The sequence below is a fragment of the Pseudophryne corroboree genome, chromosome 5 (genome assembly GCF_028390025.1).
Source record: "Pseudophryne corroboree isolate aPseCor3 chromosome 5, aPseCor3.hap2, whole genome shotgun sequence".
In the NCBI taxonomy this organism is placed as follows: Eukaryota; Metazoa; Chordata; class Amphibia; order Anura; family Myobatrachidae; genus Pseudophryne; species Pseudophryne corroboree.
In genome coordinates, this window is record NC_086448.1 from 51,289,323 (window position 1) to 51,302,294 (window position 12,972).

Below are 12,972 nucleotides of genomic sequence, written 5' to 3' on the forward strand. Positions count from 1 at the left end.
GAACGGCTATATTCAACTGACGATAACCTCAAAACATTAAAATTCCAAAGGATCCTAATTTAACACAAACCATAAAATAGGTAATAGGTGCCCGACTCAGACCTCCACGCTGACTACCCACCCTGATGGGTGATGACGCTGTCCCCTGACGGGTGGTCTAGCGGCCTTAAAAGTCAATGGAGGTGAGTGCACCTAAACCACACCAAACTGTAAATCACTGCAACTAACAAGACAAACTACAACCTGCCGTTCTTTTCCGCCAACAGCGAAAGACTCCTCCCCAGAGTCTTCGCACCGCCACCATACCCTCAACCTAACTCCTGCAACACCAGCAAAAGATCCTCCAGGAAAAGCATCATCCCCTCCTTGGACAGATGCACACCATCAGGCTGAAAAAGGTGACTGTCACGAAACCGAATCCTAGGGTGGCGAACCACTTTGCCTCCGTGGGCCAACACCCACTTCGCCACCGCCCCATTCACCTTTTGCCTGGCCTCATCAATCGGGCGACCGTCCGCCACTCCTCGCCAACTCAACCTTGGCACCATAATAGAGAACACCAAGACACACTTGGGCCACGCCTCGGCCACACTGGCCAGATCCTTCATCATGGCCCACCGCAGCTCCAAAGATGTCCTCTTCCCCAGATCGTTGCCACCTAAATGGACAACCAGTACCCTAGGGACTCCATGCTCGCTGACCTGACTGACCAGTCTACTCTTCAGATCTTTCCACATCATCCCCCGCCAACCAAGCCAACGAACGCCATGAGCCCTAGGAAACATCTGTGCCCCCTCCGAGGCCAAAAACCTGGCTGCCCAGTACACATAAGAGTGGCCAACCACCCAGATTGCCAAATCATCTTCTACCCAACCTGAAGAGAAGGAAAGGAGTAAAAATCGGTTAATAAGAATCTAAAACGGAGTTTATTAAACGCATTAACCTGAAGGATCTGCCAAAAGAAAAAAGGGGGGGTTTTGTGTCTTGCAGAAGTCCCGGCCTAGCCGATCTGAACAAGCTTCCAGCCAATCGAAGCAGAACATAAACACACAATGGGAAAAATCAAAATAATATAAGGAAAATAAACGGGGGGGGGGGGGGGGGGGGAGGGGGGTATAATATGGGAAAAACATGTAAGAACTCAGCTGGAGGTGAAAGCGTAAAAACCTGCTGAGGGACTTTGATTTGAACTGATCAGCCGAATTGTAGATTAGAATTCAGTCCGTCAAGTCAGGCAAAAAATCGCAAAAGAACTCCAGACCCCCGCTGCCAGCAGCGGCGAGTAGCTAATCCCTGGGTAGGATAAACAGGGGAGACAAACAGACACACTACACAAGGACGTACTGAACTTTACAACATGAACTTATACAACTACTAATAAACAGAACCGTTAGTCAAACAAACAACTCATGGAACTGGGCGAATATATCGTCTGTAACTCGATGACTTCCATCGCCCCACTGCCTGGATTTCTGCCACGGAAAGCCCTGCCGACGCAGCCGACGTCGCTGCCCCGATTCGGAAGGAATGCGTACCGAAAGCAGCGGGTGAAAGGCCCAAGCTCGCCAGACAGCGACCCAGCATCCAACGAAACTGATATTTCGTCAAGGGTAAACCGTCATAATGCAGCAACCACGACCCCCGCCCACCGGGCCGAACCGCCGCATATTTCGATGCCAACCTCACCGGGCAAATGCTCTCTTCCAGCGACGAAACCAAGGTGACCCATCGACCTCTACCTACTTGGTCCGTCTTAGAGCGACGCAATCTGCACAGCAAGGACCTCTCACCCACCACCACGTCATCCAGAAGCATGCGCGAGTCCGCCCGCTTAGATGGTGCTGCCAGCTCCGAAACCTGAAAGGCTCCGTGGTAAGCCATGGAGAACGCCAACCGGAACAAAAGCGATTCAAAAATAGACGACGCGATAGCGCCAACCGCCTTGATGACAGCCGGTAGCAAGGCCGCATCGATGGGCCGCCGCCTATCAGGCGGCGTTGGCGCCACGCGTGCCCACCCCTTAATCGCCTTAACCAGAAGCCCGCTCTTTGTCACGTCAGGGACACCCTTGATTTTATTAAAGAACGAAATCCCTGCTAAGTACCGGGACACCACCGCTCTGGACCTACGCGTAACAAACAGCTGCCAAATAAAAGAAGGCATAATCCGATGCCCGCTCTTACCTTCTTGACTACGTCCTCGGACAAACTTCCCACTCGCTCCAAGCTTGACCGTAAGCCTTGAGCGTGTTCGGAGCCACTGACCGCATCGCTAGACCCTCCAGTCCGGTCCGATCACCTGCCAGACATAACCGGGACATTGAAATCGGCCTCGGGTGCCAACAAATGAAATCTCTCCCACTGACCGTGGGACAACGCGTCGGCAATTCCGTTCTCCAGACCAGGCACATGCTGCGCGCGGAAGCATACATTCTTATGCAAGCATGTCAGCAGCAACCGCCCCAGCACCCTCAGAACCACCAGCGACTTCGCCCTCTGGTTATTGATCGCATGCACCACGCCCAGATTGTCACATCTAAACAAAATGCCGCGATGAGCCAGACGATCGCCCCAAACCTCCAGTGCTACCATAATGGGAAAAAGCTCCAGCAGCAAAAGGTCCTTAGTGAAACCTTTGCGATGCCATTCCTCAGGCCACGAGGCCACGCACCAAGACCCCTCTAGGTAGCAACCGAACCCAGAGGAACCCGCCGCGTCGGTAAACAGCTGTAACCGAGCGCTGTCGACCGTTGGGGCCTGCCAGATACACACCCCGTTGAAATCCCCCAGGAACGAGGCCCATACGGCCAAATCCCTCTTAATCTCGGAGGACAAGCGGATGAAATGATGCGGCCTGGCACACCCCGCCGTCGCCCTCTCCAGCTTTCGGCAGAAAACCCTGCCCATCGGGATTACCCGACAAGCAAAGTTCAAAAGGCCCATCAAGGACTGCGCCTGCAGCAGCGTGGCTTTGCGCGACCTTACGAACTGGCCAATAACTTCACGGAGCTTCGCAACCTTGGCCTGAGGAAGGCGACACGATCCCGCTACCGTGTCGATTTCGATCCCCAAGAACGACAAACAGGAAACCGGCCCCTCCATTTTATCCTCGGCCACAGGGAAATGAAAAAACAGCGCTCGGATGCTGAACAGCAAGTCGCTGCAGCGCGGCGAATTCGCCGGTCCCACACACAGGAAATCATCAAGGTAATTCGCAACTCCATGACCCCCTGACGAAGACTCCACGCACCAATGTAAAAATGTGCTAAACCGTTCAAAAAACGAGCAGGAAACGGAACATCCCATTGGCAAACATTTGTCGATGAAATACTCCGCTCCGATCCGAAAACCCATAAAACGGAATGAGTCTGGATGCAACGGGAGCAACCAAAACGCGGATTCCACATCGATCTTAGCCATCAGGGCCCCAGGGCCGTAACTACGGACCAACTCTAGCGCCTCATCAAACGACTGGTACACCACCGAGCAATGAGCCGGTGGTATTGCGTCGTTGACCGACGACCCTGACGGGTAAGAAAGATGCTGAATGAGCCGAAAGGCACCTGGAGTCTTCTTGGGGACTACCCCCACTGGGGAGATGACCAAGTCATCCACCGGGGGTGAGCTAAACGGGCCCTCCATCCTACCCAGCCGTACCTCCTTATCCACTTTCTCGCGCAGAACCGACGGCAAGGCGCGAGCGGACTGAAGATTCCGGAGAGCCCGGACCGATACATCGCTCACAACAGGCAAGCGAAAACCAAACTTAAAACCCTGAAACAAAAACTGAGCGTCTGTACTATTTGGATACCAATCCAACCATTTGGCCACGGCGTCCAAATTAATGGGCGTTGGTGCCCTGTGGAGCGATCCCGCTCGCGCCGGGTCTTGCGCAGCTTTGCTTACCCCGCGCACCTTGGCGATTGCCTTTAAAACAGGTAGAGGCTGGGTGGGAGCCGCCACAAATGTCGAAACCGACACTGCTTGCCGAAGGAACAGGACGCATTGTTAAATGCGAAGCACTTCCCTTTCGTGGTGGCCTGCCCCCCCCCGCGGATGGCCAATCTACCTGTCTTGCCCGCTCTGCCGTCCGCGCCGCTCCCTTGGGCGGACGACCCTGCGCGTTGCCCGTCCGCCCCCGGATTCCGGGGCTCCCTTGCGGGTTGAGAAGTCCGGGTGACCTGGAGCCAGACTTCCACGTCTTTGCAACCAAAGTCAATAACCTGCAAGCAGTCCTACTTCTCCCGGTATTTCTCGTCATACATCCGCCATTCGATGCCTGACGATGTGCACTGCATATCGTGTATCAAGTGCAGGTATCTTATGACGTTCATATGTTCGTCAGGCCTATCTTCCAGGTAACACGCCGCAAAGACGCAAAAACCGGCCAGCCAGTTGTCGAAAGTACGGAAAGCTTCAGCTCCGATGCCCTTCTTAGCTGCCGCTGACTTATAGTCCTTCTTCGCGTCCTTAGTCAGGACGAACATATCAACGTAATCACCCCTGCAGATCTTCCTACGGCAGCTATCCCGCAACCCCCTCAACACGGCCGTGTAATCGCAGTGTACTACTCCCGGCAAATTGCGGCGCTTCTTGGCCCTGCGAGCGTCCTCGCTAAGCCGCTTGCGTCTCTTCCGCCTCTCCTGCTGCCCCGCCGCCCTCTTGGCGTACTTTGTCGCGCGCTTTTTTGCCCTAGTCGTGCTACTGACGTCGGACGCCGGCAACGACAGGGATGAAGAAGAGGAGGAACTGAGAGAACTGGAGTGCGTGCTGGAGCCAGACACCGACTGCTCAACCTCACCTGACGCTGTCGACTGCTCGGACTGGGAATCCTCCGGTGTGGAAACTTCAAAATCCTCCTCGTCGCTCCCAACCACCTCAACTTCTCCGCGATCACCTGAAGAAGAAGACAGAGCACAGGACCCGGAAACCACTCCCGGCGCATGCCTAGCACTCCGGGCCGAAGATGTCCCCACCTCGCGCCCACGCTCGGCCCGCACGGAACGGTGTCCCAGCTGCGCCGCGGCCGCCCCCAGATCACGGCAAGCGCTAGCAATTCGCTGAGCCGCCGGCCGTGTACCGGACGCCCCTGCTTCCGCGCGCGCCCCGGAACGCCTTGCTGTCCCCGGGGATGCGGCAGCGGCCAACGGGCCCAATGCCGCCACCACCGTCGACAGAGCCGACGCCAACTCTCCGGAGGGGTCCTGACCTCCCCAAAAGTCACTGCCGGCACCCAACAGGGGACCCGACGGCCAATGCTCCGCCTGGCCCGCTGGGGAACTGCTGGCCCCCCTGACCACAAGTGGCGTGGTCCCCCACCAGTCACCTACCCTAACCTGAGCCTGCTGGCCTTCACTAGCGCTGCTCCGGCTACTACCGCGCCCCCCCCCCCCCCCCCCCCCCGCGCGCGCCCTCCCTCCGCAGGCCGGAGCTCTCTCCGTCTGCAGGGAAGGCGCCTCGGCGGGGCTCAATGCTGCCGTGTTCGCCCCTGGTACGTCCCCCCCGCCGCCGCTCCTCGCCGGACTCAGGCTGCAAGGGAGGCAGCAGGGGAGATGAAGACACTGGCGGCGCCGCTGCGCGCACACGTGTGCGAACGGCGCCACTGGCTGAGAGCGCGGGCGTGCGCGCACCCTGTGCGCGCGGCCCGCCGCTTCCCGCCACTCTCCTTCCACCGCTGGGCCCACCTGAATGGACCGTCGGACGAGACCCCGCGACAGGCCTCGTCCGACACGCTGCCGCCATCCGCCCACTCCGCCCCCCTCGCCCGGCACCACCTTGCGGCCGCGACAAGGGGGATGTGAGGGGAGACGGACTGGAAGACTCCATCGGCCGCCCGACCTGGCGCGCCCGCACCCGGCAACGTTGCCTCAACCCCTGCAGCCGGAGGTGAAGGCCGATGCCCGGCCACCTCCGGGCGTCTCCCCCGTGCTCCCAGCCCTCCCTGCCGCCCGCGGCCGGCCAGTAACACCGGACCGGAAACCAGCGGCAAGGAAGACCGAGTCCGCCGAGCCGCCGCACCGGTGCCCGCGTCGGCCCCGGAAGACGGGTAGCAGGCAGCTGGGCCAGCCGGCCCATCCTCAGGCCCAGCCTCACCGCCTGATGAGCGGTAGCGAGCTGGGGTCCCGGCGGCACGGCGGGGGCGAGAGGCGGCCATCATACCAAACAGAGTGTGGGAATGAAAAGGAGGGTGGCAAACAAATACACTAGTGCAATGCAAGCTGACTAAACTAACTAACTAGCTAAACGGTCTAGTGAATCTGCAATGCAGCACTCACCAGAAGGCAATTCAGCAGCAAGAGAGACCAAGCTGGCCTAGAAGTCCCTATATATACTGAACCCTCCCCTCTCTACCATGGGCTGTACTTTTCTTAACAGTTAGGTCCACCCCTCACAGGTGGATTAACTCTCTCCATTCCTATGCAGTCATTTCGCTCTCCTTCCGAGTTGTTCGCTCGCTAGCAGTTTTTAGCAGCCATGCAAACGCATTGTCGCCGCCCACTGGGAGTGTATTGTAGCTTAGCAGAAGTGCGAACAAAAGGATCGCAGAGCGACTACAAAGTTTTTTTGTGCAGTTTCTGAGTAGCTCAAAACCTTGAGCTACTCAGCGCTTGCGATCACTTCAGCGCTTGCGATCACTTCAGACTATTCAGTTCCTGTTTTGACGTCAGAAACACACCTGCATTTTTCCTGGCACGCCTGCGTTTTTCCGAACACTCCCTGAAAACGGTCAGTTGCCACCCAGAAACGCCCACTTCATGTCAATTACTCTGCGACCAGCAGTGCGACTGAAAAGCTTCGCTAGATCCTGTGTGAAACTACATTGGCCGTTGTAATAGTACGTCGTGCGTGCGCATTGCGCCGCATACGCAGAAATGCCGTTCTTTTACCTCATCGCTGCACAGCGAACAAATGCAGCTAGCGATCAACTCGGAATGACCCCCTATGTCTCATCGCCTGCACAGAGGAACAGCCTGGCCAAACCTATGTCTGACAGATACAATTAAGTAGAGAATATGTTTGAGGTTAGTGTTCCTTTAAACTTAAAGGGCTCTTCCAACTATAACGCACACACCCCCACCCCAAATAAAAACAAAAATAAAATGAAATAAAAATCTGGTGGGTCTTTGTATGACCTGCTGCATTCTCATGTTATGGTAGCTACATGGAATCCACAATATGGTGTCTCCCGGCTTGGTCATATGTCTCTGGCTTCTGTACTGTAGCTGCCACCGGACACGCAAAGACCAGCTGGATTGTCACTGGATGGTGGGGGCATGAGACGGTGACCTTCTCTATCATTGTGTATGCGCACAGGCTAAATATCTTCATTTTTTTATTTTAGCTGGAAAACTCCTTTTATTGATCAAGTCCACTATTCCATCCTCGGTGATTTATCAAAGCTTTGAGAGAGATAATGTGAAAAGAGATAATCTAGGAAACAATCAGCTCCTAACTGTCATTTTTCAAACAGCCTGTAACATGGCAGTTAGGAGCTGATTGATTGGTACTTTATGGGGGATATTCAATTGTTTGAAAAGTCAGTTGGGTGTCTGTTTTTTCCTATCTAATAGACAGGAAAACACAGACACCCAACCGACTTTTCAAACATTTGAATTCCCCCCTATGTATCTCCACTTTATCTCTCTCCAAACTTTGATAAATCTCCCCCTTTATTTTGTGCAATGGGGAGATTTATCACACCTGGCTGCACAATCAATTATTGAGTATAACTGAAGTCTCGCTCCCACTTCTGCGTGGGGGAAGGAAAAGGGGTGATAGAAACTGCCAGGTATTGGGGAGTTCTCCTATTCCTCTCGAGTAATCAATACAAAAATAATCCCAGCACTGAAAAATGCAGAAGAACTGGGAAAAGCAGATTGGAAAATAGAGAAGTGGGGAAAGAAGAGTCCAAGTCAACTAAAAATGTTTGTCATTTATTGTCAATTCATCATCAGCATTCCATCACCTGTTGTGCGGGGATTATAGGCGCACATATGAACGCATAACTGCAAGGAGTAATACAACTATTACATCTCATCTGATATTCCCATGGGAAGCAGCCAACGGGCACAATTAGATAAAGTCACTAGTCATTAAAGGTGATTGGACTTTAGCTTTTACAACAATTACTGGCGATGCCCCAGGGTCACCTAATATCAACCAAATTGATTGTGGGAGGTAATGGGGAGTGGTGGCAAAGATGGGAATGTGTCGGGACTGCTTTAGGTGCATGTATCAGCCGCCTACTGTGATCCTTTTATGCAGGAATCATGTCTCCGGCGTCTCAGTCACCGTGCCCCTTCCGAGTGACCACAGACTCACTCAGGAGTTTGCAGGAGGTTTTCCTGATCTGTGACGATGCTGCAAACGTGTTGCGGGCAGCTGCGAAGGCTCCGGCGACCGTCTCTATACATATTACAGCATCATAAGCTATTAATCAGAGTATCACTAATTAATGTGTATGTGTAAGTGTGGGGGGAGTACAGTGGCTAACGCAGGATTTCTAGAGGGGGGGTTTCCAAATACAATACACAATCTCCCACTACTGGAATACAGTATTAATATTTAACATTATAGATGGTGTATAGTATAGGTTGTATCAGACAGATTTAAATAATATAAATAATGTAAGTGGTCAGGAAAAGGTTAAACATACTATAATAAATAATTACACAAACATAATAGAGCCAGTACTGCACTTACTAAGCACACATTCTCCCACCTCATGGTAAGGCTCCTGTCTCTTCTTCCTGGTAGCTACTCTCTGGTCCAGTGCACTGATTGAGGACTCAGATCCACACACACAGCAAACTTGGTAGAAGAAGCTGCTATCACTGGGCATGTGCAGCAGCTCTGCTCTGTCCTTTACACTGCATGATGTGCCGGCAGCTCTAGAAATCATATTATATACTATTGCTATTGTAATAATTTGAGCCACTTGCAAGAGGAGGGGGGTTTCCAGGCAACCCCCCCCCCCCCCCCTGCATTTGCCTATGGAGTAATGCTGATCACTTGTTGAGTGACAGATAATCTTCAGTATCAATCTCTTGCTAACCTATTGGCGGTAGCCCTTATTTACATTTATTATTATAAAGACAGGACAGAGGGCACATGACAGCATATTTATCAGTATAATACGTCTTCTCATTCATAGCTCCAGAAATAAACATAGTTTAATGTATTTCTTCTTTCCCTTTTCTTGCTTTCACCTTTCACGTAAAGGAAGGAACAAATGGATGGAGCCACTAGGTACGTGTCTATTGCAAATCATTTCTTTTTTTAAAATGTGACTGTATCTTTGACCTTCTTGCGTGTTGGTTGTGAAGAGGTTCATAGGGGCAGATGTATTAAGCCTGGAGAAGTGATAAAGCAGTGATAAGTGCCAGGTAATAACACACCAGCCAATCAGCTCCTAACTGTTAATTGACATATTTTATTTATTAACAGTTTCTTATATAGCGCAGCAAATTCCGTTGCGCTTTACAATTGAAAATAACAATGATATAACAAAACTGGGTAATAAACAGTCATAAAGGTAGGAGGACCCTGCTCACAAGCTTACAATCTATAGGGAAATAGGCATGGATACACAAGGATAGGTGCTATCTATTGCATAGTTGTTCGCCAGATTGCAAAGGTTCTTGGTGGGGTGTATAATATGGTCACACAGCAATGATGAACCGGGGTCAAGATTAAGGGAAAGTGAAGAATGAGAAGACATGTGAGGATATATGTGGACTATGCAGAGTGGATGCAATTTGATAGGAAGGTTTATGAAAGTTGTATGGGCGGTTCTGGAATTTGATACACTTGCCTGAATAGGTGAGTTTTCAGGGAACGCTTGAAGGTTTGGAGACTAGAGGAGAGTCTTATTGTGCGTGGTAGGGCATTCCACAGTGTGGGTGCAGCCCAATGAAAGTCCTGCAGTCATGAGTGGAAGTGTGTGATGAGCGTGGATGAGAGACGCAGATCTTATGAAGAGGGAAGAGGTTGGGTTGGGAGATATTTTGAGATAAGCAAAGTGACGTACGTTGGTGTCGTTTGGTTAATGGCTTTGTGTGTGACTAAAAGTATTTTATATTGAATACGGTAGAATACAGGTAACCAATGGATGGACAGAGTGGATCAGCAGACGATGAACGTCTAGCAAGAAATATTAGCTGATTGGCTGGTGCGTTATCACCTTGCACTTATCACAGCTTTATCACTTCTCCAGGCTTAATACATCTGCCCCATATATAGTTCTGAATAGATAATGTACAATTTTTTTTTTATGCTGTGTTTATTTCTACCAATGAAAATGTGTTGCTAAATAATACTGTTTAGGCTGTAATGCAGCAACTGGCCACCGGGTGTCACTGTGGACTCATACCTGGCAATAAAAGTGTTTTATCTTAAAGGTTTCGTAGTGATGATATTAACACAGTTTTGGCTTGGGAATAAAATACAGAATTACGTCTACAGTTACATCTCAATCAAGAATTTGATCCCTACTTAACATAGTTGCGTCACGTTTCTAAGGACGGGGTTATTTTTTCTTGTAGGCCAGGTCTTAGCTACTGTGATAGGTCTGATAGTTATCAAATTGATTAGTGATTGAAATGTAATTAAGGAGATATGGCCTGACATTTATTCCGAAGTCTAAGCAAACGCACATAGAAAAGTCATCCCTCTGTCTAATTAAGTCAGTTTTGACGGCAGTTGCTAGGTGAAATTCTCATAATAATTGTATTTGAAGGCTATATAGCCCATGATCGGGAAAATATAGCTCAACAAAGGGAAGTATCTTCAGAAAGTGGTAGTTCAAAAGCCAGCTTCCACTTTGTGATTCAAGTACAGTTATTATTCTAGTAATTCTACAATCCTATTCATGGATTGATTATAATGGCTTCTTATGCACATTTTACTGCAATATTTGGGCTAATTCAGGTTGGATAGCAGTGTGCGATCCAACCGCAAAAATTACGAAAAAGATGCGGACGCATGCACAGTGCCCGTCGTTCGCTAGCGCTCGCATTTTCTGTGGGAAGGGGGGGGGGGGGGGGCAGCAGAAACTGTGATCGCCTCTGCCTGTCAATCAGATGTAGCAAACCTTCTAAAGAGTCAGGGCTGTCTTTTCATATGGGCTCGATGGACTCTTGCCCAAGGGCCCCAGGAGTATAAGGGCCCCAGGCTGATAGCTGAGGGTCCCCTCTTTCCAGGGGTACCAGATTTTTGAAAATTGGCCCTAGGGAACCAGAGATATCCGACTTCAAAGCAGTGGTCCCCATCCGAGCCTTTTAATTGCTCTTCCCAGCCAGATATCTCGGGCTCTGTATGACTTAGAGTTTTTCTGAGAGTACATTTCAAAAGCTGGGACTCTTCACTTTCGGTGGACACTGCGAGCTTGTCTCTACTATGCCCAGAACCAGAGATATCAGCCTTCAAGCAGCTGGTCCCTGCTCAAGCTCCACACGCCTAATATGCAGTTTTATATATTTGTTGGTGGATTCCTCTGGCTCCTGAACTCTGATCCCCAAGTCCCCAGTACCTCCTGACAGATGAGACACCCTAATTTTTTATCCCATGCAAAGCTAAGAAATCTTTTTCCAGGAACTTGAGATATCTGCAGTCAAGTAAGCTGCTCTCTCACCAAAAAATTATGAAAATTAAGCCCACTCCACTATCGACCCCTCCCTTACGTATTAAACACCCCCTACCACCCTGGAAGTCATGTACCGGGGCCCCTTTATTCAGCCCAATGCCCCCTTCTACAGTTTACTGTTCTCCCTCCCGCCCCATCTGTTCAGTAAAGGAGTAATTAGCAGAAATTACTGCTCCAGGTCTTACATGCTGAGTGGAACATAGAGCACCCCCTACCATCCGCATGACATCAAAGCTGCTGCTAATAGCAGCCCCACCCATGGAGGATGGGTTAGGGGCCCCAGTGTATTGCTGTGCCCAGGGGCCCACACTGCTGTTAAGACGGCCCTGTAAAGATTTTGTTGCCCATCGCAACCAATGAGCTTCTAGCTATCATTTATCAAATCTATTCTATAAAATGATAGCTAGAACCTGGTTGGTTGCTATGGGCATTGTATGGCGGTCACTGGGATGCTCCGTGTATTGAATATCACTAGAATGGTAGACAGAGGCATTGTGATTTATTTTGTCTATTACACTGCAAGGATAAATGTGAGACCAGTAGGTGTTTAGCAATGGATGAGACCCCAGTAAGAGTGATCTATTTTATAGTGACCAGACCTCATCCAGCAGCCAGGACTTTATCTTTTACCAAGTCATTGCTAATCTCTGGAATTCCCTTCTGTTGGATTAAGTAGTAATAATCATTTAATGTGTGTACTTGTCACCCTGGTGTGCTGCCTACCAGTGCAATATCTCACCCACTGGTGTGATCTCCCAGTGCAATGCCTCACCTACTGGTGTGATCTCCCAGTGCAATGCCTCACCTACTGGTGTGATCTCCCAGTGCAATGCCTCACCTACTGGTGTGATCTCCCAGTGCAATGCCTCACCTCCTGGTGTGATCTCCCACTGCAATGCCTCACCTACTGGTGTGATCTCCAAGTGCAATGCCTCGCCTACTGGTGTGATCTCCCAGTGCAATGCCTCAGCTACTTGTGTGATCTCCCAGTGCAATGCCTCACCTACTGGTGTGATCTCCCAGTGCAATGCCTCACCTACTGGTGTGATCTCCCAGTGCAATGCCTCACCTACTGGTGTGATCTCCCAGTGCAATGCCTCACCTACTGGTGTGATCTCCCAGTGCAATGCCTCACCTACTGGTGTGATCTCCCAGTGCAATGCCTCACCTACTGGTGTGATCTCCTAGTACAATGCCTCACCTACTGGTGTGATCTCCCAGTGCAATGCCTCGCCTACTGGTGTGATCTCCCAGTGCAATGCCTCACCTACTGATGTGATCTCCTAGTGCAATGCCTCGCCTACTGGTGTGATCTCCCAGTGCAATGCC

General features: G+C 51.0%; 1 protein-coding gene across 1 annotated transcript in view; it reads left to right on the forward strand.

Annotated features, from left to right (window-relative positions):
• Nucleotides 1-12,972, forward strand: part of KCNQ3 (potassium voltage-gated channel subfamily Q member 3) — a 369,444-nt gene that overhangs the window by 274,755 nt on the left and 81,717 nt on the right. The window contains exon 9 of the mRNA XM_063921266.1: nucleotides 9,222-9,248. Coding sequence (XP_063777336.1) covers nucleotides 9,222-9,248 — 27 coding nt within the window. The remainder of the gene's footprint in view (nucleotides 1-9,221; nucleotides 9,249-12,972) is intronic.